The sequence below is a fragment of the Oncorhynchus mykiss genome, chromosome 13 (genome assembly GCF_013265735.2).
Source record: "Oncorhynchus mykiss isolate Arlee chromosome 13, USDA_OmykA_1.1, whole genome shotgun sequence".
NCBI lineage: Eukaryota > Metazoa > Chordata > Actinopteri > Salmoniformes > Salmonidae > Oncorhynchus > Oncorhynchus mykiss.
Genome location: NC_048577.1, coordinates 49,290,472 through 49,316,950, shown reverse-complemented (window position 1 = coordinate 49,316,950; position 26,479 = coordinate 49,290,472). Strand labels below are relative to the sequence as shown.

The following is a 26,479-nucleotide window of genomic DNA, read 5'->3' as shown; positions in this document are numbered from 1 at the left end:
TACTACACCTGTTGTATTCAGCGCACGTGACAACTAAACTTTGATTTGATTTGAGGTTTGAATGGGCGGGAGTTTCAGCTTGTCTAGTGATATCACCAGTGCCAACAGAAACTGTATTTGAATTCCATAATTTTGAACTTGAACTTACATTTTAATGTTATATCTTAGAATTTGTAATGCACAAATGTATTCATAGAATTCATAATGTGAACTGAATTGAATGAATATTGCATTACATTTTAAAATTCTATTTCAATTTTATTGAATATTCAAATTCAATATTTAGCTAGCTTTCCGTTTTCCCATATATTTGGGGCCCCAAATGCGTTAGTCTGGCCCTGCTCAGTTTGTTTTAGATTTTGTTAAAAGCCCAATGCAGTCGTTTTCATATCAATATCAAATCATTTCTGGGTAACGATTAAGTACCTTACTGTAATATATTTCCATAAAAATGGCTTTTAAGCAAAAAAATATTTCTCAAGCAAGAATTTAAAAGACACTACACAAGCTCTTCCCTGGAAGCTGCCTAGGTCCAGGAACACATAGCGACTATGGTGACCTCGGAAACGGCAAGAGAAACAAAAATGGAGGAACACATGGAACACAAGGTTTCAAACATTAATCACACATCCTTTACGTTCTCTCTAACCTCATTATGTCAATGGTGTGTCCTAGTTACAAGCCAGAGTGAGTCATTGTAGAGAAAAAATGTGAAGTTACCATTGAGATTACACAGATGTTGTTTTTCAATGCAGAACTATGCAACCATGTTGTTATTATGGAAACATTTTGTCAGACTCCAGAATCAAAGTAAATACTTCCAGCTCTAGTGGTGGAACCGAAACACTGTGAGGGTTGAGAGCCAGAGGGACATTACAGAAAACAATGTGTTGTGTCACAACAGCGGTGTAGCCTCTTTTTTTATACAATTTCAGTCATGCAGAGAGTGAATGCTCTAAACCACATAAGCTTGAAAGGGAAGAATGAGGGGAAGACTTATGAAAGAAGGAGAGGCTACCCAGTAACCTTGTAAACAATCGGGGATTCCATCCTACTCTATGACATGTCTGGGTGTCCCCCGTTGGATTGGTTTCTCAATAGCAATCTTCTAAATATTTATACATGCAAATACTATGGTCTATTTATTGCCTTAGCTCCTCACGCCATTTGCACACACTGTATATAGACTTTTTTTCTGTTGTGTTATTGACTGTACGCTTGTTTATTCCATGTGTAACTCTGTGTTGTTGTTTGTGTCGCACTGCTTTGTAGTTGTAAATGAGAACTTGTTCTCAACTGGTCTACCTGGATAAATAAAGGTGAGCTTTACTCAGAGAGTTGTAAGTGGCTGGGTTGGATCAATGACAATAACAATTGAGTAACGCTTATGACTTCCAAACCCTACCATGTACACAATAGAATGAAAGGAACATCAAACGCATGGAAACCACTTGTTTGACTTCGTTACGTTAATTTAATTTTCAGCTATTACAACGTGCCTGTCCTCCTATAACTCTTCCCACCAGCCTCCTCTGTTGTGCATGGTGCTACTGTGGATGTAAATGTACAGTGCATCTGTAAAGTATTCAGATCCCTTCCCTTTTTCCACATTTTGTTACGTTACAGCCTTATTCTAAAATGTATTAAATACTCAAAGGAGTAAACATGTGATCAATGTGCTTCTTCTTGTCTTTGGGCTGGGTCAGGCCAGAGCACTTTGTCGACATCACAAGCAATATTGTCCCTCCTGAGGCAACGGGGGAAGAAGCCTATTGTGTGCCGTATCCAGCCCTGACATGATTCCTCACCTATATCACCACAGGCTAAATCCATGGCTTGTAGCAGATTTACTCTGGTGTAGGGTTGTCTATCATACACTTTCCATATCCAAGAGGAGAAAAACTCCTCAATCAGATTCAGGAAAGGCGAGTATGGAGGGAGGTACAAGTTCATAAACTGCCCATTGATGTTAAACCATTCCCTTACATAAGCAGCTCGGTGGAAACTGACATTGTCCCACACCATCACATAGGTGGGAGTGGGATTCTCATTTAGCTCTTGACCCTGCTGCTCTTGAACCTGCTGCTCAAATAAAATATATCTTAGATTGGCAATAAATCTTAGGAGGTGCTGGGTGTTATATGGCCCGAGTGTAACATGGTGATGTAAAACACCATGGTTGCTGATAGCAGCACAGATTGTGACATTGCCACCTCGTTGACCAGGGACTTCAACAATGGCCCGCTGTCCAATCGTGTTTCGGCCTCTCCTTCTCCTCTTTGTTAGATTGAAGCCCGCTTCATCAACAAAGATGAACTCATGGGGTCTGTCCAAGGATTCCAAGTCAAATATTGTCTGTGTAGAAATACAATATACTGTATGTAGGATTCGTACAGAAGTCGTACAGAGACAGTGCTATACCGTAGAGTACAATTAGGCTTCTGATTCACATACATTGTATGTACTGAAGAGTAATGGCATTCACATGGTATGTGTTAGTACTGGAGACAATCTGGATTACAGTAAATGTTTCTGAATGTACACTTACTTGCACATACTGAGCTCGCAGTTATTTCACCCTTGGTGAGTTGCGCTCAAAAGGTACTCTGTACACTTGTTTCATTCGCATCCTGTTACTATGGAGGACACGGTCAATTGTGGAAATGCTCACACTGTTGATTCCCTGGAAGTGTGTGTTGTCTTGTATCACTTGTTCCTAGATTTTTATTGAGTCTTATTGCATTATCTTGAAGGACCATGCCAACTATAACGGCCTCTTGCTCCCGAATGAATGTAGCTGTCCTTCCACCTGCATGTGGCAGCCTTGCAATTCTACAAAAAGTAGTTCTGCAGTTACAAAACATATTCATGCAGTACAATACATACAGTGATTAACTTTACAAATGTCTATTGAAACAGCTGCATATAGTGTAGTACAGTCAAATTGCAATTACAAAAATACAGTAGTATCCTGTACCTGTTCTCTTCTCTGAATGTCCTTACTATGGTGGACTCAGAAAATCGTCTCAAATTGGGTTGCACTCTAAGTCCTGCTTCCCTCACTGTCAGTTCATGGACAAGAACATGGTCTATAACTATTGATCGAATTTCATTGGATATTTCCACTCTTTGTCTTCCTCTTCCTATTCGTCCTCCTCGTCCTCTTTCTTGCCCTCCTCATCCTCCTCGTCGCCCACCTCACATACGCACTCGTCCTCGTATTCTCACATTTTTTCTTCTATCCATTCTCAGACTTTCTCCTTCCCACCTTCAACAACCTGTTTGCTCTCTAAACTGGCTTATATTGGTTGTGTCGTATAATTTGAAACAGGTTAAATCAATTTTGAGTGGTTGTGTTCAATCAATGACATGTATTCTCTATTTGTATTTGATTGTTGCCACTTGTGTTTACCAGTATGGATGACATGTGCATTAGAGTGCAGAATGTGTTTTGAGAATGAGAATGTGTTTAGAGTTTTGCTGAAAAGTCTAAGTGAGATCTGCAAATGGTGTTTTACCATGTGAAATGGTTTAAGTTATTGACAACAGACTGCATAATTAGCTAAATGAGTCCAGGCAACTGAGAACTTTGTTCAGCCAATGGGTTTTGGTGTTTAGCAATCGAGAAAAACTGTAATATCTTATGCCACCTACTGGTCTCATTCTGGTCTTAAAGTCTTGTGCTACCTGCTGTTAAATCGTAGAGATGTTGGTATAATTCTAAAAAGTAATGGCCTTATACCAACAGCAGAGGGAAGCAGAGTACCGAGAGACAGCGACAATCCGGTAAATGTTTGCTACCGTGAAAAAACAGAGGATAGTTTAGTTCAATCAAACGGTGCATATACAAATTTAACAACATATTTGAAAATGAAAGATTATTTGAGACAAATACTATCTACTTAGTTCTAGTTTAACCTGATATTATTATTTTCTTTGCCACTCGTGTTGACAGATGGTCCCGATTATGCCTATACGTGTGAGTGCCCGATCGCACTAACAGGAGCGCGCACGTGGCTGTCAGCAGAAGGAAATGCAGGCGATTTGTGCTAAATGTCTAACAGCAGCACGACCACACTGATTGTGAAGGACAGTTTGGAAGAAAGGAATACCATTTGGTCGTAAAATGATATACATTTGTAAGATTTAAACTCTCTGCAGTTATGTCAGAGAGTAACCCAAACAGACAGCTAGGTTAACACTCGCCTAACATCATTAGCCAGCAAGCTAACTAACTAGCTAGCTAGCTAGTTTTGGGGGACATTGCGCCTCCTAACCTGCTCAGCCGTTGTCTATTTATTTTCCCTTTGTTGCCTGGACAGTCCAGCTTCTCATTGTCGTGCTTTCATTGAACGGAGGAGCTTAGCGGACCGGAGCTGTGGGGGGCCCGCGGACAAACCCCCTGCCCTGGGCGTCCAGGCGGACGGATCACGTAGACACGCGGGCCGTGGGTAAGTTTACACGAGAGAGTTTATATCGAGGGAAGCGGATGGGCAAGGCCGTGGACCCTATGGTCAGGCAGGGCCCAAACGTCAGGGAGGGGAGTGGACCACTAGAAAACGAAGATGCCTGTTTGGCAACAATATAATTTTCCTGTGGTTGAATTGGGAAGTTGTGTTGCTTTGAATGAGGCCTCGAGAGGATATGAAAACACAATCGTTCGTTTTTAGGTAGCTATAGTAGCTAGGTAGTTAGCGTGTTGGCTGACGCGAGTTAGCAAACCAACCTGCTTAGATCAGCGAAATATAAATACAATCTTGTCCGTAATCTTGGTAGAAGAAACAAGGGACTGTATCGGTGGATGCTAGCGAAGGTAATTTTGTCTGACTGTTGTGTTTGTTAGTGCATGCACTTGATATTGTTTGTGGCCACACCTGAGTTGATCGTAAGGGCCAGGCAGTCTTTTGAATGAATGTATTCTACAATGTATTTGAATTGTAGACATGTCATTGTCAACATCAAGCTCTGTAGATTGTCCGTGAATTTTCAGTGTTCGATGACACTGGAGAGATATTGGGCAAAAATGAAGAGGTGAGTTTGGGTATAGTAAATAACACAGCTCAAATCATCATATTGAACTAAATTAAGCGAAACCTCAGATAGACATGCATAATTCTACCTATTACTGTATTGTTACTGTATTGTGGAGATGGTGCTTGTTGAAAATACCCCAATGGGCAATAATTCGAAAAATCCAAACCCATGTCCACTAACTAAATATCAAATAGAAGACAAAGAGTAGGAGGTAGGTGTGTAATGAATGGCCAATGTCCTCTTTCAGATATAGGGAACTGTGTTTGTTTAAATTTAGCTGGTTTTCATTGTCTGTTATTAGAATCTTCCCCACTGTTCAAAACTGCAATTCCACCAATATAGTAGCCAGTAAAACTTTGGGCATTAGCCTATCTCGCAAATAATGTCCATGATTTTGAAATATACGGCCAACTTCTTAATTTAACATTGTGGAAGCAAAGACTTTGTTTTTTGTGAAAAATTTGTCTGAAAAGTGTGGGGCAGGGACTGATGGCCTCAGTATTATTTATTATCATCAGTCCAACATAATTTACTCTAATACACTATGGAAATGTGGAGAGGTTGTTTCCATGTGATCATGATTAAGAGTTTTGTTAACTTTGGTTTCTCATGAAACCTTACTGTCTTCTCTTTCCATCTGTCAAGGAGAAAATAAGGAGGAGCTATGGCCGAAATCTCCGCCCTAATCCCCTCACCTCCAGCTATAGGTGACACACATGCTGCCCCCTCCTTCCCCATACCCTCTACTGCCCCCCCTCCTCCCAGCAGCACCACCCCAGAGCCCACTAAGGAGAACCCAATCCCCAAGTCCTCTCTGTACGGTGACAAAGCTTCTCTGACATTAACTGTACCAGGAGAGATGCTTCCTTCTCACCCTCCTTCTCCCAAGTCTCCCAAGAGAGGGGGGAGAGGACCTCCACCGAGTCCCCCCAAACGCGTCTCATCAGCGTTAACTCCAGAGACTCCAGTGCCCCCACCTCTAATACCCCCAGAGAGACCTGCCCCCTTACCTGTAATAGCCCTAGATACTCCTGCCATCCTACCTGTAGATGTAGCATTGTGGCTGAGGGAGGGAGTAAAGGAGACATACATGGGGGCAGGGGCCAGCCCAGTGTTGGCTGTAAAGCAGGAAGTGAGTAACCCAGGGGGCAAGCAGCTGTTAAATGCCCCCTCAGAGGGCCCTACACAGGCCCACAGTGAGCAAGAGGTACAGGGGGTAACACAGCAGACTACCAGCCCCTCCTCCTGTCTTAATCTCACCCCTAATCTCTACCCCAGTGTTCATGTCACTGTGAACACTAATCCTGCTACTGATTATGCTCAGCCTCAGTCTATGGTGGAATCTCTCCCTCCTCCTGCCCCCACTTACACTCCCCCTCCTCCTGCCCCCACTTACACTCCCCCTCCTCCAGACTCCACCCAAGCAGCTGCAGCCCCTGAAGCACAAAATCGTCTGCCACCAGAAGAAAGCCCAAACCCTCCCAAACTGGACACCCCCAGCCTGTCTCCTATACCTGAGACCTCAAGCCAATCTCCCAGAATGGCAGAGCTACCCAACACCCCCTCCAGAGCAGTGCACCCCAGCCCCCCAGTGATCCAGGAACCTGTCTCCCTCTCCCTGCCCTACCCCAGAGCCCCAGCCCCAGACACCCTCAGCTACTTGGAGTCAGCCAGCATGATGTCAGGGACCCTGGAGTCTCTGTCTGGCCTGGGGGAGGATGGAAGCTCTATCGGGTCAGACTCAGAGATCAACGGCCTGGCTGTTAGACGCACTGACAAATATGGCTTCCTCGGCGGGACCCAGTACAGCGAGGGCAGGTGGGCATGGTAAAACAAAAACACACCCTCACTCTATGCACACACCCATGTAAAATACACATCTATTGTGTCTTCACTCTGACTGTAGATGGGCAATTACACTGGTTTGTTTTTTTCTCTCTTAAAGAAAATTCTAATTGTCACATGCGCCGACTACAACAGTTGTAGTAGACCTTACCGTAAAATGCTTACTTACTAGTCCTTAACCAACAGTGCAGAGTAAAAATTAAAAAAGCTAAACATTTGCTAAATAAACTAAAGGAAAAATAGTAACACAATACATAGGTAGAGGTAAAGTGACTATGCATAGATCTAAACATAGGGTAGCAGAATCATAGTGGGATTGGATATGTGTATGTGTACCGTCAATATGCATGTGTGTGTGTTGGAATGTCAGTGTAGTATGGTTGAGTCCAGTGAGTGTACATAGTCTGTGCAAAAACGTATAATTAACCAAAGGGGGTCAATGCAAATACTCCAGGTAGCCATTTGATTAACTGTTAAGCAGTCTTATGGCTTGTGGGTAGAAGCTGTTATGGAGCTTTTTGGTCCCTTGGTGCTCCAGTACCGCTTGCCGTGCGGTAGCAGAACTCTATGACTTGGGGGGCTGGAGTCTTTGACAATCAACCGTCTTTCCTGGCTTGGTCATCTTCTCCGAGTCACCCATCTTGCCCAAGTGATCTCTCCCTCCCCACACTTTTTGTCCAGTCCTCCCTATATCCACTTTAAACTTATCGGTCTGTCCTTCATCTCTCCTTTGTGTGACTCAGATAGATAGTGCTGAGAGCGCTTTTGTGACACAATATGTACTGACTGTGCCTCGCCCAGCCACCCATTTCCCTCTCTTTCTGGAGAACGTATCTTGCCCCTCCCCTCGGACAGTCTCTCTAAGTGCACTTCCTCTTCTGTTTTATTGATTTAGTTTGGTATTGATTAAGCCTGTTCCACTTCAGTGTCGTTATCAAAGGGTGTCTGTGTGAGAGAGAGTAGTGTAGGACAGAAATATTGTAAATTAGCATATAATATGAAGTATAATATAAATCTGTAGATGAGTATTCCTTTTAAAGAATCTCAGGTCGCACAGCTTCCATTTAAAACAACTCTAGCTCCTGTTTGAAATATACTGAATGAACATGACCCTGTGGCTGCATCCATTCTTAGGATATCCGTATTTAGATAAGCAGTTTTTTAAAATCCAGAACAAAAATGTGTTAAGTGGTGGGCATGGCAGGGGTTGTGACAAGGGGCACAGTCAGCCCGTCAGTGGGGCTGAATTTTAGAGGCCCCCAATTTTTTTTATTTTTAAGACAATTTCCTGCATTTCTCCAAATTTCTCCATGGCACCGAGATACATTTTTGCTGTTTTAAATCTACTTTCCTGCAATTCTACATATTCTGCCTTGGAGCTGAGAACATTTTTGTAGTTTTTTAAGGTGAATTACCTGCAATTCTATGCATTTTGCCATTTCTAATGCTGTGTTCTTTTGCTCAAACATAATAACAAAGTTGATACTGTTCAATTAATTGTTTTTGTAATTTTAGCTTTTATTTTGCTGATGTTAGTTCTTAAATATTCTATTATTAAAAAATAGTATATATAATATGAGGTCTATTATCTTTTCTACGTACTTTGTAGAGGAATATTTAGAGAGGGGTAAAAGATTTTGTTTTGGGCGCCAGGCAGGTATTAACCATGCTGAAAGGAAAAGAGTAGGATAGAGTACCAGATCCACACACATCAGCAGAAGAGACTGCCTAGAGTGTAGCGTAAAAAGCACAGGAGTGATAGAGGGAATATGAGAGGGCGGGGGGACTTGCAGTTACACTGTCTGTCTGATACACCTGATGGTTTGTTTTTCAAAGCTTCGCAACAATGTTGTTACTACTCCATGCGAACAATGACAGGAGCGGTCCCAAAAGATTACAGCCACGACCTAGAGCGGTAACACCAGTGATCGACTTAAACACTTCACAACTAAGCATGCTGAAAATAAACAATACTTCTGCCGAGTTGCACACACTGTCAAACTTCCACGCCAACTGAGAGCTCTTCACAGAGAGCCGGAAGAGCTATCGTTATTTCCTCCTTCCTGACTGCTGATGCGCTCTTAAAGTGGCAGGGCATGGTGAAGGCTCCGTGCAGGATTTTGCCAAAGCCTGTAGAAACAGAGAGGATGCAGGTTTTGGCAGGTTCAGATTTCTCCTACACTAAACCAGGGAAGTCCCCCTCCAAGAAGAGTTCCTGCAGGTGTTGTTTTTGCCTCCTCTGCAGTATTGTAGCAGGGCTTTAGGTCAACAACATGCACCGTCCTGACATCTTCCCAAGTGTCCTCCAAACAGACTAAGTAGTTCACCGGCCACAACTACTGCACCACACAGTATGGATCTTTCCATCTTGAAGCTAGCTTGGCAGTGGACTGTTTGGAAGCCTTTGATAGATGATAACAGACCCAGACATGAGACTGTGGTGGGAAACTCTCGTCTATGTTTGTCATAGTTTCTGACCTGTCATTGTTTGGCTTTGATTCTGCTGGCCTCCACTCTGGCTAGCAATGTGTGGTGCTGTTGGACTGCATCAAATGCTGGGCAGTCAGGTGAAATGTTGGAACTTTGCAAGACTCAGTCCATCTTACCCCAGAAATCTACTGGACTGTGGATTTCAGTGCAAAGCGAAACTCAGGAAGATGCTGATCCCACCTCGAATGAAGCAATCATCTCCTTCACGGTGCGGTTTACCCTCTCGGTCAGGTTGGTCTGAGGATGGTAGGCCGTGGTTAGTTGCCAGCTACACCCCAGTAGGTACTGAGCTCTTTGTAGATTCCTGATATGAACTGCGGACCTCGGTCAGAGAGAATTTGGTCTGGAATCTGGTAAAGACACTTCTTCGCAGAATTAGAGCAATGGCGGATGCAGTGGCTTTGCGGAGGGGAAACGACTCCAACCAGTGTGTGTGGTAGTCCACTACCACCAATAAAAATTCCTTCCCAGTTGGGAGGAAAAGGTCCCATGAGGTAAATTCCCAGCACTCCATTGGGATGGTTCACCATGTCTGCTGCAGTTTCCAGGCATGTCTGCCAATGTCTGGTTTGTATTTCTGGCAGACTTCCCACTGTGTACTAACTTCTTGGTATCAACCCGTAAGCCTGGCCAGTAAGCAACCCCCTGTAATCTTCGGTAGGTCTTGTAAACTCCAAGATGGCCACACATGGGGTTGGCATGATAAGCTTGGATCATTTGGTCAGTCAATGTAGAGGGGATGAAGACATGGTAATGGGTGCTATGTGTTCCATCTCCTCTTGGAGTTTTTCGATACACTTTATCCTGAATTATGCTGAACATCTAATTGAAGCGACTCTTCTTCAGACAGACTTGTGGATCGCCATGATGGCGGCATCATTCTGCTGTGCTCTCCACACACTCTGATCATCCAGATGAAAGGAATAATCCAGACACTTAGCACCAGTGTAAGTGCTGCCCAATGGAGCACAAACATTGGCAGTCTCAGTAATCTGATCTGGTTTAAGTCGGTTACGTTGACAGTGGAAGCATTTTTCCATCCTGAAAATATATTTCAATTATATATAAAAAATAATAATTAGGTGCTCTGCCCAAGGATTTCAATGGCAGAAAAATCCCTGGAAAGCAATAAATACACTGTCTTACATGCCCAGTGTGGTTGACATGCATGTGTGTCTTGGTGTTTATGTTGTTAACTCTTTCTCCATGTGTTACAGTGATAAGGACATCAGAGTTGATGTAGCACGGCAGAGAGAGCTGAAATGGCTGGACATGTTCAACAATTGGGACAAATGGGTCTCAAGACGCTTCCAAAAGGTACTTAGCTACATCTGGCTATGTATGGTATGAGATTGTTTATCTATTACATACATTGTATGTGAGTATAACATAAGTGTATGTGTGTGTTCCAGGTAAAGTTGCGCTGTAGGAAGGGGATCCCCTCTTCTCTCAGGGCTAAAGCCTGGCAGCTGCTCTCCAACAGCAAGGAACTCCTGGACTCCAACCCGGGCAAGTTTGAGGTACTGCCACTAACCCACACCCTTTCTGTCTTCATACTCACACTTCCACTATGCAAAACATGTCTATTGTGAAGCAGACACTCAAAAAAGACTAACTCTGCCTATGTACTCTTCACCCATTCAAATCCGAGGCCATCATTCCTACAGCCTCTATTTAGGGTCATTGTAGTCAAAATGTCACTGTAATCAAAAGAACATATTTGAGTACAGAAGTTCTTCAGTGACCTCTAGGTAGACAGACTAACTGGAACAGAAGTTAATGTGATGGGGAGGAGTTGTGGCTCGTTCGACCAGTTAGATCTCCAGGGGTGTTTATTAAGGGGCGCAGAGACCTCCCCAGCTCTAAGCCTCTTATCCTGGGTAGTAATCCAGCCTGACTGGGTCTACCTTCACAGACCTGGAGGTCTGGACAGATCATATCAGATAAACCCTTTTCCTTCCCTTTCTCTGCTTTCACTCTGACACAGACATGCTTTGTTAAAGGCCTAGTTATACTCAGTCCTGTTCCATATTATGCTGCTCCAACTAGATATGTTGCTTTAAAGTTGCTCAATTAGATATGATCTGAACATTTATTTCTCTCTTAATCTCTGTAGGAGTTGGAGAGGGAGCAGGGAGACCCTAAATGGTTGGACATTATAGAGAAGGACCTGCATAGACAGTTCCCCTTCCATGAGATGTTTGCTGCTCGCGGTGGACACGGGTAAATGACCATGCTTTACTGACGTATAATAGGATTTGTTCAGTCCATGTAGAGCATGCTGACATGTACAATAAAAATGTACTTTGAGTGCATGTGTGCTAACTGTCTGTTCTCTTCTGGTGTGGTCTCCAGGCAGCAGGATCTGTACCGGGTACTGAAAGCCTACACAGTGTACAGACCTGAAGAGGGATACTGCCAGGCCCAGGCCCCGGTGGCTGCTGTCCTGCTCATGCACATGCCTGCGGAGGTGAGGGGCTGCTGAGGGACACAGAGAGGGAGGAGGACTGTGGAGGAAACTGGGAATGGGAACAATGTTCTAGAATGATGAAGTAATGGGATGGGGCTAGGTGTTCATAATGTGGTATAATGTGTATATTCCCAACTTGCAGCATGCCTTCTGGTGTCTGGTGCAGATCTGTGAGACGTACCTGCCTGGATATTATAGTGCTGGATTGGTGAGTAAATGAACGAACACACTGTATCTTCTTCTTCGGTGTACACTGAGCCGACTCATCATTCTTTTAGGAAGCAATCCAGTTGGATGGAGAGATCTTCTTCTCTCTGCTACGTCGTGTCTGTCCCATGGCCTACCGTCACCTGAAGAAGTTTAAGATAGACCCCATTCTCTACATGACCGAGTGGTTCATGTGTGTCTTTTCACGCACCCTGCCGTGGTCCTGTGTGCTACGTGTGTGGGACATGTTCTTCTGTGAGGGTAAGACACACACACACAGTGCACATGATGCTGTGGCTAACTATTAGCTAACTGTGCTGTTTTCTAGGAGTGAAGATAGTGTTCCGTGTGGGCCTTGTGCTGCTCAAGCAGATGCTTGGCTCGGTGGATAAACTGCGGGAGGTCCAGGGCATGTACGAAACCATGGAGCGCCTCCGGAACATCCCACCTGAGTCTGTCAGAGAGGACCTATTGGTGCAGGAGGTGAGACTGTAAACAGTGTTTACAGACATACATGTGTTCTCTAAACATACTCCTACTCTGACTCATTGACACGAGTCAAATGAGTCAACTGACGTTTCACTGTCTGTGTGTCTAAATCTGGTTTGATGACTTCCTCTGTATGTCTCTGTCTGTGTGTAGGTGGTGTCCCTAGCGGTGACCGAGGCTCTGATCGAGAGGGAGTGTAGTATTCAGGTAAGGAAGTGGAGGGAGTCCAGGGGCGAACTGACCCACCAGCCTGTCCGAAGGCTCCACGGGACACGGGACATCCACGAGCACAAGCGTCGGGCCTCCGCCATCAGCTCCGGGGGTAGCTTCTCCTTCCTGGGGTCCATCCCCCCTCCAGGGCCCCTCAGGGCCTCCTCCAGCCTGCTCTCCCTCCCCGGCTTCCGCAAGTCCAAAACCCCCTTCCGTTCTCAGAAGATGGGCTCCTTCTCTGGGGCCTCTGGGATGGAGGCCATGCAGCGACAGAACCCCTCAGCGGCAGCTTCAAGCCCACCCAGAGGCCCCGCCCACAAACCACCCATGTCTAGTGGTTCTGTAGCTAGGGCGCCTGCCTCTCAGAGTCCTTTGGTTGGGTCTGGTCCAGGCCCCTCTTCTGGCCCAGCCCAGACCTCAGCACAGAGCCAGCCTGGTGCATCAGCCCCAGTACACCATACACCACCCAACACCCTCTCCCCCAAAGTCACTTCTGAGCAGATCACACCCACCATCCCATCACCCACCGCTAACAACACACCTCTGCCCCCGTTCCCAGACGGAGGGAGAGGTGGAGGAGGAGGAGCAGCAGCTACAGGAGGAGAGGATGACAGGAAGAAGAAGAGGAGCAAGGAAGACAAGAAGAAAGAGAAGGAGGAGGAGAAGAGGAAAGAAAAGGAGAAGAAGAAGGACAAAGCAGACAAGGAGAGCCAGAAGAAGGAGAAGGAGCGGGCAGAGAAAGAGAAGAAAAAGGAGAAAGGGGGGAAGAAAAAGGACAGAGGGGGAGGAGAGGCAGAGGAGAAGAATGGAGCCACAGCACCAAGAGATTCAGCCTAGTTTCTCCTGTTATTCCTTCAGAAAGAAAACGGAGAAGGAAAAAAAGAGGACATGGAAACAAAAGACCCCCAGAAGTAGAACGAGAGAGAGAAAAGGAGAAGGCCTCCTGGATAGTGCATCTTGAGGACTACATATAGTCAGGAGACATCTGGATCATGGTTTTATTAGCACCCCAGGGGTCATGCCCCCTCATATAACCCCCTCATGCTTTCTTCATCAATGAGTTTGAATAATTAAGATGGGACACGTTTCCTTTTGCAACTGGAGAATTGTCTGTGTGGTTCACAATGGATCTCCCAACATCACACAACCGTTTTCTCATTTAGTTTATTATTTTATTTAGTTTTTATCAGACTAAAGCTGGTGGACAGACAAGCCGTTGGACATAGAGTAGGTGGGAGTTATAGAACATCCTAAATCCATGTAGGACCCTTGAGTCGTTCCCCATAATGCCCTGTCATGTCCAGTTTGTGGTCAGATGTCCAACCGGAATGCCTGCAGATAAAAGTAAACAATTGAAAAATATCTCAAACCCAGGCACTGAAGACCGTGATTGCTGGTAGTACTATGGTATTTGGATGTCTGGGAGGACCTATTTATTGTAGTGTTAAGTGTTGTGTGAGTGTGTGCCTTAGTAGCGTAGTGAGCTGAGTTACCGTTCAATATTGCCACCCAGTTTCTCTGCTCTTTCTCTCATGTCTTTGTCTTCTTTTTTGAGTTGCTTGTTTTCTCCCCCCTTTCTCTCATCTCTTGATCTCTAGTCCTCTGACCAGTGACTAAAGGTAAATGGAGAGATAACAGGTAAATGGAAAGATGTACACTGCGATAGGGAGGGTTTGTAAGGAGAGGGAGAAATGAACATGACATTCTGAGCCTTGACAGACAGATATGCATGGATCAGGATGGCACCTCCCTAACAACACAGAGTGATTTAATTTTAGAATGTAATTTTTTTTTTGTCTTTTCAAGTTTCTCTTGAGTATGTTTATAGTGGGAGATGATAATAGATACTGGTAGTTCAGTGAGGGAGGGTCCTTCTGCATTCAATGACAACTCTGAATCTGCCCGCCAGACCAAATGTCCATCTATTATTTTTCTGCTTGTGATAAATTAAATAATATATATTTTATTTAGCCAAATAGTAATAAGGGTGAGGCTTTTATTAAATTAACCCATTGGAATGTGATCTATTTAGAGTGATTTGAGAAACTTAAGTTGGCCACTCCTGTTTGGTAGGTAGGTAGATTGTTGAATCTCATCTGGATAGTTAATACAGAATGATAGAGGCCTCTAGTGGCCAAAGGGCTGTTTTAGCATGAGCAGGGCCATGAGGGCTTCCACCATTTGAATGTAGTCAACATGGTGGGACTTCCAACTTCATTGACCGATCCCTACTGGTGACCCTGTTGGAGTTGTGCAACCAGGACATCGGGAGGGATCAGCCAATAGGGAAGAAGAAAATTGACTACTTTGAAATGGAGATTGCCTCAATGAAGCTGTCACAGATGCTATAATGGCACAGATACAATGATGAGGCCTATTTCCATCTCAATGGGATAGTTTCACCTCTTACACCTGCACCTTTAGGACCCATAGGAAGCCACTTGGTGCTGGGTGGGTCAGGCTTGCCAATGTAGCATTAACCTCTGAACTCTGACCTTCAGGCTATGATGTATTTATGTACAAAGTTGGTTAATTTAATCATATTATATATGTATTCTTTATTTTGGATTTGACTGCTATTTTTCTATGCGAGTAAAGGACACCTGGTTAACTGGAAGGACGGCTGGCGATGTGAAGCCCAGTTTGAGGATAATGTTAAGTATTGGTTTTTTTTAGATACTGGTATGGCTGTTTTGATTTCATTATTGCACACTTGTCCTCATCTTCTAAGATAACAAATCCTGTTTATGTCATTTCAAATTTCAAGTTTACTGTGGTAGCTATGGATAATGTTAGGTCCACAATTCTCCATTTACCTTATTACAGTATTAAACCTGACAGTGATTGAAGAACAGGGGAATGACCATCAACCGATGAACTAAGATTCACATGAGTATTTTAGATATGACATCATTTGAGTGAGCCGAAGGTCATAAAGTACTGTATGAGATACTGGGAGGCATTTAGTCAACTCTGACAAGGGTTGTAAATTGAAGATCTGAAGTTGTCTGTCTTTGTCACGCCAGTATGTTGTAACCAACCACCATGATGTTTTAATAACTCCCTAACCCACTCACACACAGTGTTATGTAACGTATGTATACTGTACATTAGATGGATAGTGTCGGTTAGTTACTGTAACACCATTCCTTGGTGGAAACCGTTGATTCTCTTAACACTCATTCTCTGTACTGTTTTTGTAGGCGAGGAGGGTCTTTAGTGTAATCGTAGCCAAAATGTCCTTTTTGTTCACTATTTGTCTTTTTTCCCCAACTCATGTTATTTTTTAAGCTCATGCTTTTCCCCTTCTTCCCCCACATTTTGCTTTCAGTCTTCTCAGAATCACTTGGATCAGAGTAGAGTCGGCGAAGATGACTTGAACATGTTTATGCAAACCTTACTGTTCACAAAGAATGTTGTCAAACAGCAGCACTGACGGCCAGCAATGCCACTGCTGAGATCAGTAGTTTTCATGGCAATAAATAGAAGTTGGAGAACTCTGAGAATGTTGGAGAACCCTGAGAATGCTAATGCTAACCAATCAGGATAGAGCAATATTTCTCCAAGCAGTCCCTGGCTTCATCCAATTGGGTAGGCTCCTTAAGGTCCTCAATTCTATGTTGAGTCATCAAGAGGTCGTGACAGTCATCCTGTCATTGCTCTCAAACTGATCTTGATCTGGAATCAGTCCTCATGCCTGAAATAGCCAGGATGAGTCAACAGAGACACTTGGGTCCTGAGTGCATTTCTGCATTGGTCCTGAAATCCTTGAGCTTGATTGCTTTTAATCGGGAGCGTCCCACTGATTAGATTTTTTTTTAAAGGTTGTTGCTGTTATGTTTTTCTATTTTGTCATGGTTTCTCCCCAACTGTATGTATTTTGTTGTTTTAAGTTTACATGGAACTGTTATTGGTGGGAAATAAAATCCTAGATATTGAAATGCATTCCTTAACTGCAGAAAATCTACACATGATGTATTTAATTAATAATGATAATGACAGTTGTGATGAATAATAAACCATAATATATTAAAGATCCTGCTCTGCCTTGCATTCTTGTTTCATATTGATTTAGCCCACATTCTCCCAATGTGCATGAACATTTTATTCCATTCTGGAAAAACTTCATATTTCAGACAGTCTGTGGTCCAGCAGGGGGCAGTAAAGATGTATGATTGCTGTCTTTACAAATGGGCCTAGTCTGCGGATAAGATTTTGGTGGTGTCTCAGACAATTTGTATTTCTTCCCCCAATGCACACAGCACAGGAAATACACCCACACCAGCCCTGTTGTTTCTCAATCCCACTCTATCAGAACCACTCATGAACAGAGACACTAGTGTACAAAAGATAAGAGCTTTTATTCACAGTTAGTCCCTTTTATTCGTTACAGAGGAGTTTCTGGCAGACTAAAGCTAGTCCAGGTGCAGAAAACAAAGGAGCTTATAGAAAACAAAGAGGTAGAACTAAAGGAGGAAAGGGAGGAGGGAAAGGAGGTGAAGACGAGTGTTTTCTTTGGGTCCTTTCTCTTCTCTCTAGCAGCCTTTCACTTCTTGAGAAAAACGTAGCCGTCACTTTAAGGAGACCATGTTTTTCTCTAGCCTCATTCCTTCTTAGAATATCTCCTATTTTCCCATCTTGTCTACAGGAGATAACATCTACAATATTTATAGATCGATATCCCTCTGTTTGGTTTATTTGCCCACCTGAGGGTTAAATTAAGGGGGAGTGAAAGGACTTCCAGGTCTAACCTCAGCTGTTGCAGCCGAGGCAAAGACTGGTGCTCCTTTTCACCTTGGGGTTTACACATCCATACCACAGCAGTGGAATACGACTTGCTGTGTGCATTTCTTCTAACAGAGAGACTGGGGAAACAACCAATGATAGGAGTAAGAGATGAAAAGGAGGAAGAGGGTTAAGGGAAGGGAAAGCGGTTGAGAAAGAGATGGAGATGTTAAAAGATCATTTTTATTGAAAATAATCCCATATCCCCACGAACAAACATAGACAACCCATGAGCACCCGCTCTCACACAAATGTCTTGAGTGGAGACAAGTCTTTTAGAGAATTTGTGTGAGTGAGAGACAGAGCACATGAGTACACATAAAGAGAATGAAGGTATGAGAAAATAGAAGGAAGAAGAGAGGAGCAGGAAGGTAGAATGACAAGGGAGGCTGTTTTCTTTTCTTCTGTCTGTTTCATTACTCCTCCTTCTCCTCTCCGTGTGTGATGACGTAGCAGATTTGCTTGTAGTCTACGTTGCCGGCCACATCTGGGGGGAAGGCAGCCCACAGGTTCTTCATCTGAGGGGAGGAGAAGGAGGGTCAGCCACTCGCCAAGTCAAGGGACAACGAGAGATCATGATGATATTCAAACTGAATGATTAGAAATGTATTCACCTCCTCTGCAGAGAACCTGTCGCACTGAGTGGTCAGGAGCTCCTGAAGGCTAGAGAGAGAGGGAGACAAAGTCAGAAACATTCATGAAGCTGTGGATTCTGTTATGGAGTGCACTCATTACTACAACTGTAAAATAAGGAAGGAAATATTCTCACAAGTCCTTCTTGATGAAACCGGTAGCATCGGGGTCCAAGACCTTGAAAGCACTAACGATGACATCCTCGGGATCAGCCCCTGAGACACACAGAGCGTCAGTCAGGCATGTTACACTGGCAGCAAGACACATGCAATGTCCTCAGATATGGAAGTGTACTTAGAAAGCCACTAACACTTTGAAGCGATTATAACCTGGTTATAACAAGTTAGACAGTGAGCCTAACAGAGTCAAATTAAGAAATTAGGAGATGTGCAACAGAAATAAAGCAAGCAAGTACAGTGAGTTATAGACCCACCCTTGAGCTTCTCTCCGAACATGGTGAGGAAGACGGTGAAGTTGATGGGGCCGCTGGCCTCCTTGACCATGGCTTCCAGCTCCTCATTCTTCACATTCAACTGGCCTACAGAGCAGGGAGGGAGTGTAGGTTAGCTAGAACCATTATCTATCTATCTCTCTCTCTCTCTCTCTCTCTCTCTCTCTCTCTCTCTCTTACACACACACAACCACACACACACACACACACACACACACACACACACACACACACACACACACACACACACACACACACATACACACACACACATATATACAGTACATTGTGGACATACTAAGGCACACTTTTAATAGAGACAAGTCAGTCACATATGTCCTCAGAATCTTAAAAGGTCTTAAATGTAACCCTTGCTCACCCATTGAGGCCAGCACGTCCCTTAAGTCATCCTTGCTGATGATACCGTCTCTGTTCTGGTCAATGATTGTGAAAGCCTGAGAAGGTGGGAAGGAGGGAGGGAAGAAGTGAGGAAGACAGATAATGTCTGGCATGACATGAACACCAGTCACCAGAGTCTGCCAAGTTGTCATCCCCAGTGGGACATGGAGGAGAGTGGGTTCAGTCCTGTGCGTAGGCAGGATGTGGGGGGGGGGGTTCAGTCCTGTGCGTAGTGGAACATGGAGGAGGGGGGGTTCAGTCCTGTGCGTAGTAGGACGTGGAGAAGGGGGGGTTCAGTCCTGTGTGTAGTGGGACATGGAGGAGGGGGGGTTCAGTCCTGTGCGTAGTGGGAAGTGGGTAGCATGTGCACTCCATACAACTTAGAGACACCTCTGTCAACTATGGTCATTTAAGTGTCAGGTGCTGCCTATTTATGGCACAATGCTATGTAACCCTTGTTAGGGTTACAAAAAAAAAGAAGAACAGAAGAAATTTAAATTCTTACACGTTAATTTAGGGAGAGCTCATTAAGTTACACCTGTTAAATCCTTCTTCCACTGTCCCAGCCTGTCTCTGGACCTCATCTCTTACGTCTATGAAACCCAAGAGGACCCCCATGGTTGATCTTGAACTTAAAAAAGCAGCTGGTAATCCATCTTCCTGACTCACACACATGCACACACACTCCCCCCATCCTTACAAAGTGTTAAGACGGTCCCAATGATGATGTCAGACATTCCCCAAGTGATACTTAAGAAGTCTGTATCACTTACAGCAGCAAGAATTCCCTCCGTCAAGTCTGTGCCCATATCCCTTGACAACACTTTTGAAAACACATACTATCATATACAATCTCCCACCTACTGCCAGATCCCTATTTCCTGACCTTATCCATCCTTCCATACATACAGTATCCTTCCCGACACTCCTTTCACTTTCTACCCTCCGTCTTTCATCTACATACCATTCACCTCTCCGACCTTCCTCTCCTCATAAACAGGTACACTAACCTACCTTTCAAACTCTAGACCTTATCAGAAGCTCAAGAAGGTGCCCCCACACCTCTTCTGTTCTCCTCTGTCCCCACCTGTTCTCACCCTGTCCACCCCCAATCCCCCCCAGTCACCCCCCATTCATCCCCGCCCCCCTCACTGCCCTTCCCCTCTCCTCTGTGTGCAGAGTGCCAGCCAGGGCCCAGTTGTCCTGCCATACTTAAACATGCAGCCCTCAGCAGCAGAGGACTTAAGATGAGAGGTTGAGTGACAGCTGAAGGCTCAGACGAGAGGGAGGCCTGGAGAGCTTCAAAAGGTTACAGAAACTTCAGAGCTTCTCCTCATGACATTCTTTTGCTTTTTTAAGTTGGGAGGGGGGGGGGGGGGGGGGGGGGGGCAGACAAAATAGCAACTGCACTGAGAATTTACCAATCAGAGGCCAGCCACCTAAATCTAATTTGGGGTTCGCTCCTTTAATGAAACAAGGAAAAACAGTACATCATGATTGACTCATGATTATAACAGTATCAATTTAGCCGCTGTGCCTGTCTGTTTCAGTGTTAGCAACTATTTCAGCCACTCTACAGCAGAATTAGGTTACAATGAAACTGACTGGTGGCCAGACTAGAGTCACTCACTCTCAGCCCAGATAGGGAGTTGAAAGGAAATCTATCCCATTGACATTTTAAGGTGTAAAAGTGATGAGGTGTTGCATAGTGTGTTAAGAAATCCTCACCTCCTTGTACTCCTGGATCTGGCTCTGCTCAAACATGGAGAACACGTTGGAGGAACCGCCCTCTGCTGCTGCTCCCCTCCTCTTGGCCTTCTTGGGTGCCTGAAGGACAAACACATCAACTGCTTAACAATGGGACCTTCTAGGTCTGTTCATCCTTCAGCTGTAGCCCTCAGGAGGCCAATTAGTGACCTTTGACTTCAGTGTCAAGCTGTTCCTGGTCAGCGACAGGTGAAAGGATGTCCTTGTGTGTAGGTCCAGTACACTGTTCCGTCTGCCATCTAGCATCTGCTATCTCGCTTCGACTATCAGTGTGATGTGGGGTGAATATGTGTGGTCCACCATTAAATCCTGCCACTATGTCTTAAATGTAGTTTAACATCCCTTACTACCTAGCTCTTGAAATGTTCTCAGAAAAGTTCAGGAACATTCTTTCTCTGGCTCAGGACAGAGGAGGATGTTTTTGAATGTGGATGTAATAAAACATTAATTTTCCTCAGGTAGCTAACCTTTTACAGCATGTTTTATATAAATGTTGTTAAGAAAGTGTTAACAAAATGTTTAGATCCTGTGAATGATATTGTATATCCAGGAACAGCTTTACACAAAATGTCTAAAAATGTCACCACCCAAAAAAGTATGGTTGAGTTTTAAAAAGTTGTTCCATAATTTATTTTTCAATATAGCAAAAAAGCTTAAAATAGAAAAAGAGAAAATATGGAAATGCTGTGTTATTCCTGGAGGTTCCCATCGACAGCACACAGAGTAGTGGACAGGTAAGCAGTCAGAAAGTGAGGACCGGTGTTACTCACCATCTCGAGACGGTGTGTATGGAGGTTTGGATGGTCAACAAGAGAAGAGACTGATGTGAAGCCGCATTAAACCCCTATCCTCGGGGGCTTATATACCTCTGTAGACCGCGCTAACTTTAGCCACAGCCTCAAGTTTGGATTTGTAGAGGCAGAGAGAGGGAGAGAGGGAGGGATGAGTTTGAAGCAAAAGTTAAGCGACAGGCAGAATGAGGGACAAGCTATCACCTTACAGGAGATCAGAAATAGACCCAGGAGTCTTGGAATGAAGGGAACCCGATACAACAGGGACCAGGCCATACGTTTAGTGTCCCACGTGGACTAATATGGACATTCAGGACGTAAAAGGCTTGATGGACTGCTGGCTGGCTGGACACATCTTGGTACCGTCCCACCCCTCCATAGTCTCCATCACCATCACCCTTCAGTGTGGCACATCAACCTATTATTGACTTTAGTTTTTACATTACAATATTAAAGGCTTAAATAAACACATTTTGTGCTCTCAGCGACTTGAAATGTAAATGTTTATGCATGTGCATGCATGGGTAGATATATTTATCTGTCTACACTTTCTATGTTCATATGTCCAGCGATTTCCACAGGCAATTGAAACGGCCTTCTCACATTTTGCATGGCACTGCACTGTCCAGCATGCATGTGTAATATCATTACATAAAATACTGTCAATGCATCAATATTTTGAATATTTTGGGAACACTCTGGTACAGTGTTTGTGTATATTGGACCATGTTAATTGGTGTCGGTAGTTAGGTCTCCCATAATCCCTTTAGAGTCTAAGGGCCCGAGCCTGGGTTTCTATTAGGCTAACATATGGAGTTGTAAGATGGTTATACCAAGGACCATTCGGCTATTTAATTTTGAATTTAAGGACCTCTGTAGTGGTATATATATCAACAACAAGTGGGATCAACAACAAGTGGGACACAATCATGAAGTGGAACGACATTTATTGGATATTTCAAACTTTTTTAACAAATCAAAAACTGAAAAATTGGGCGTGCAAAATTATTCAGCCCCTTTAAGTTAATACTTTGTAGCGCCACCTTTTGCTGCGATTACAGCTGTAAGTCGCTTGGGGTATGTCTCTATCAGTTTTGCACATCGAGAGACTGACATTTTTTCCCATTCCTCCTTGCAAAACAGCTCGAGCTCAGTGAGGTTGGATGGAGAGCATTTGTGAACAGCAGTTTTCAGTTCTTTCCACAGATTCTCGATTGGATTCAGGTCTGGACTTTGACTTGGCCATTCTAACACCTGGATATGTTTATTTTTGAACCATTCCATTGTAGATTTTGCTTTATGTTTTGGATCAATGTCTTGTTGGAAGACAAATCTCTGTCCCAGTCTCAGGTCTTTTGCAGACTCCATCAGGTTTTCTTCCAGAATGGTCCTGTATTTGGCTCCATCCATCTTCCCATCAATTTTAACCATCTTCCCTGTCCCTGCTGAAGAAAAGCAGGCCCAAACCATGATGCTGCCACCACCATGTTTGACAGTGGGGATGGTGTGTTCAGGGTGATGAGCTGTGTTGCTTTTACGCCAAACATAACGTTTTGCATTGTTGCCAAAAAGTTCAATTTTGGTTTCATCTGACCAGAGCACCTTCTTCCACATGTTTGGTGTGTCTCCCAGGTGGCTTGTGGCAAACTTTAAACAACACTTTTTATGGATATCTTTAAGAAATGGCTTTCTTCTTGCCACTCTTCCATAAAGGCCAGATTTGTGCAATATACGACTGATTGTTGTCCTATGGACAGAGTCTCCCACCTCAGCTGTAGATCTCTGCAGTTCATCCAGAGTGATCATGGGCCTCTTGGCTGCATCTCTGATCAGTCTTCTCCTTGTATGAGCTGAAAGTTTAGAGGGACGGCCAGGTCTTGGTAGATTTGCAGTGGTCTGATACTCCTTCCATTTCAATATTATCGCTTGCACAGTGCTCCTTGGGATGTTTAAAGCTTGGGAAATCTTTTTGTATCCAAATCCGGCTTTAAACTTCTTCACAACAGTATCTCGGACCTGCCTGGTGTGTTCCTTGTTCTTCATAATGCTCTCTGCGCTTTTAACGGACCTCTGAGACTATCACAGTGCAGGTGCATTTATACGGAGACTTGATTACACACAGGTGGATTGTATTTATCATCATTAGTCATTTAGGTCAACATTGGATCATTCAGAGATCCTCACTGAACTTCTGGAGAGAGTTTGCTGCACTGAAAGTAAAGGGGCTGAATAATTGTGCACGCCCAATTTTTCAGTTTTTGATTTGTTAAAAAAGTTTGAAATATCCAATAAATGTCGTTCCACTTCATGATTGTGTCCCACTTGTTGTTGATTCTTCACAAAAAAATACAGTTTTATATCTTTATGTTTGAAGCCTGAAATGTGGCAAAAGGTCGCAAAGTTCAAGGGGGCCGAATACTTTCGCAAGGCACTGTATATATATATATATATATATATATATATACAAAAATGGATTCCATTCATTTTTCCCCCTTGTCAATCTACACACAATACCCCATAATGACAAAGAAAATAACAAAAATGATTGTTGAAAATTTAGCAAATGTATTAAGCATGTATTTTTTTAAATACCTTATAAGTATTCAGACCCTTTGCTATTAGACTCAAAATTGAGCTCAGGTGCATCCTGTTTCCATTGATCATCCTTGAGATGTTTCTACAACTTGATTGGAGTCCACCTGTGGTAAATTCAATTGATTGGACATGATTTGGAAAGCCACACACCTGTCTATATAAGGTCCTACAGTTGACAGTGCATGTCAAAGCAAAAACCAAACCATTCTGCAGTATTGACGGTCCCCAAGAACACAGTGGCCTCCTTTATTCTGAAATGGAAGAAGTTTGGAACCACCAAGACTCTTCCTAGAGGAAGAGGGGGAGAAGGGCCTTGGTCAGGGAGATGACCAAGAACCCGATGGTCCCTCTGACAGAGCTCCAGAATTCCTCTGTGGAGATGGGAGAACCTTCCAGAAGGACAACCATCTCTGCAGCACTCCACCAATTAGGCCTTTATGGTAGAGTGCCCAGACAGAAGCCACTGCTCAGTAAAATACACATGACAGCCCGCTTGGAGTTTGCCAAGAGGCACCTAAAGGACTCTCAGACCATGAGAGTCCTAGCTGAAGGGGTGCTCTCATCTTATCTACCAACATAGACAGGGCTCTAACTCCTCTAGCTCCACAATGAAATAGGGTGCAGGCCAGGCAGCAGGCTGTTAGCCAGCCTGTCAGCTTAGTGGAGTCTGCCACTAGCACAGTCAGTGTAGTCAGCTCAGCTATCCCCATTGAGAACGTGTCTGTGTCTCGACCTGGGTTGGGCAAAACTAAACATGGCTGTGTTCGCCTTAGCAATCTCACTAGGATAAAGACCTCCTCCATTCCTGTCATTATTGAAAGAGATCGTGATACCTCACATCTCAAAATAGGGCTACTTAATGTGAGATCCCTCACTTCAAAGGCAATTATAGTCAATGAACTAATCACTGATCATAATCTTGACGTGATTTGCCTGACTGAAACATGGCTTAAGCCTGATGAATTTACTGTGTTAAATGAGGCCTCACCTCCTGGTTACACTAGTGACCATATCCCCCGTGCATCCCTCAAAGGCGGAGGTGTTGCTAACATTTACGATAGCAAATTTCAATTTACAAAAAAAAAAAAAGACGTTTTTGTCTTTTAAGCTTCTAGTCATGAAATCTATGCAGCCTACTCAATCACTTTTTATAGCTACTGTTTACAGGCCTCCTGGGCCATATACAGTATTCCTCATTAAGTTCCCTGAATTCCTATCAGACCTTGTAGTCATAGCAGATAATATTCTAATTTTTGGTGACTTTAACATTCACGTTGGAAAAGTCCACAGACCCACTCCAAAAGGCTTTCGGAGCCATCATCGACTCAGTGAGTTTTGTCCAACATGTCTCTGGACCTACTCACTGTCACAGTCATTCTCTGGACCTAGTTTTGTCCCATGGAATAAATGTTGTGGATCTTAATGTTTTTCCTCATAATCCTGGACTATCGGACCACCATTTTATTATGTTTGCAATTGCAACAAATAATCTGCTCAGACCTCAACCAAGGAGCATCAAAGTCGTGCTATAAATTCACAGACAACACAAAGATTCCTTGATGTCCTTCCAGACTCCCTCTGCCTACCCAAGGACGTCAGAGGACAAAAATCAGTTAACCACCTAACTGAGGAACTCAATTTAACCTTGCGCAATACCCTAGATGCAGTTGCACCCCTAAAAACTAAAAACATTTCTCATAAGAAACTAGCTCCCTGGTATACAGAAAATACCCGAGCTCTGAAGCTTCCAGAAAATTGGAACAGAAATGGCGCCACACCAAACTGGAAGTCTTCCGACTAGCTTGGAAAGACAGTACCGTGCAGTATCGACGAGCCCTTACTGCTGCTACACCAAACTGGCAGTCTTCCGACTAGCTTGGAAAGACAGTAACATGCAGTATCGAAGAGCCCTTACTGCTGCTCGATCATCCTATTTTTCCAACTTAATTGAGGAAAATAAGAACAATCCTAAATGTATTTTTGATACTGTCGCAAAGCTAACTAAAAAGCAGCATTCCCCAAGTGAGGATGGCTTTCACTTCAGCAGTACTAAATTCATGAACTTCTTTGAGGAAAAGATCATGAATATTAGAAAGCAAATTACGGACTCCTCTTTAAATCTGCGTATTCCTTCAAAGCTCAGTTGTCCTAAGTCTGCACAACTCTGCCAGGACCTAGGATCAAGAGAGACACTCAAGTGTTTTAGTACTATATCCCTTGACACTCTGATGAAAATAGTCTTGGCCTCTAAACCTTCCAGCTGCATACTGGACCCTATTCCAACTAAACTACTGAAAGAGCTGCTTCCTGTGC

General features: G+C 43.8%; 2 protein-coding genes across 3 annotated transcripts; one reads left to right on the top strand and one right to left on the bottom strand.

Annotated features, from left to right (window-relative positions):
- The first annotated feature begins 3,961 nt into the window (after window positions 1-3,961).
- On the top strand, window positions 3,962-16,798 carry LOC110486679 (TBC1 domain family member 10B). 2 transcript variants are annotated; one of them, XM_021558448.2, is made up of 10 exons: window positions 3,962-4,451; window positions 5,680-6,861; window positions 10,587-10,686; window positions 10,782-10,889; window positions 11,486-11,592; window positions 11,725-11,839; window positions 11,982-12,047; window positions 12,118-12,307; window positions 12,375-12,529; window positions 12,689-16,798. In XM_021558448.2, exons 2-10 carry the CDS (start codon window positions 5,699-5,701, stop codon window positions 13,580-13,582), a joined length of 2,898 nt encoding a protein of 965 aa, XP_021414123.1. In that variant the 5' UTR covers window positions 3,962-4,451; window positions 5,680-5,698; the 3' UTR covers window positions 13,583-16,798. The 2 variants fall into 2 exon arrangements, with proteins under 2 accessions (XP_021414123.1, XP_021414124.1); XM_021558449.2 differs by having other exon boundaries at window positions 3,964-4,451; window positions 5,680-6,852.
- A 901-nt stretch (window positions 16,799-17,699) lies between these two features.
- On the bottom strand, window positions 17,700-21,615 carry LOC100136718 (fast myosin light chain 2). Its single transcript, NM_001124679.1, is given in 7 exon segments — window positions 17,700-18,048; window positions 18,145-18,193; window positions 18,300-18,378; window positions 18,597-18,701; window positions 18,994-19,069; window positions 20,742-20,840; window positions 21,551-21,615. Coding segments are annotated over 7 exon segments (513 nt in total). The 5' UTR covers window positions 21,554-21,615; the 3' UTR covers window positions 17,700-17,946.
- Window positions 21,616-26,479: the final 4,864 nt, after the last annotated feature.

Coding starts and splice junctions, on each gene's coding strand:
- LOC110486679 (XM_021558448.2), top strand. CDS start 5,699: ATGGCCGAAATCTCCGCCCTAATCCCCTCACCTCCAGCTATAGGTGAC. Junction 11,593..11,724: donor GCTGCTCGCGGTGGACACGG/GTAAATGACCAT, acceptor TGTGGTCTCCAG/GCAGCAGGATCTGTACCGGG. Junction 12,530..12,688: donor AGGACCTATTGGTGCAGGAG/GTGAGACTGTAA, acceptor GTCTGTGTGTAG/GTGGTGTCCCTAGCGGTGAC.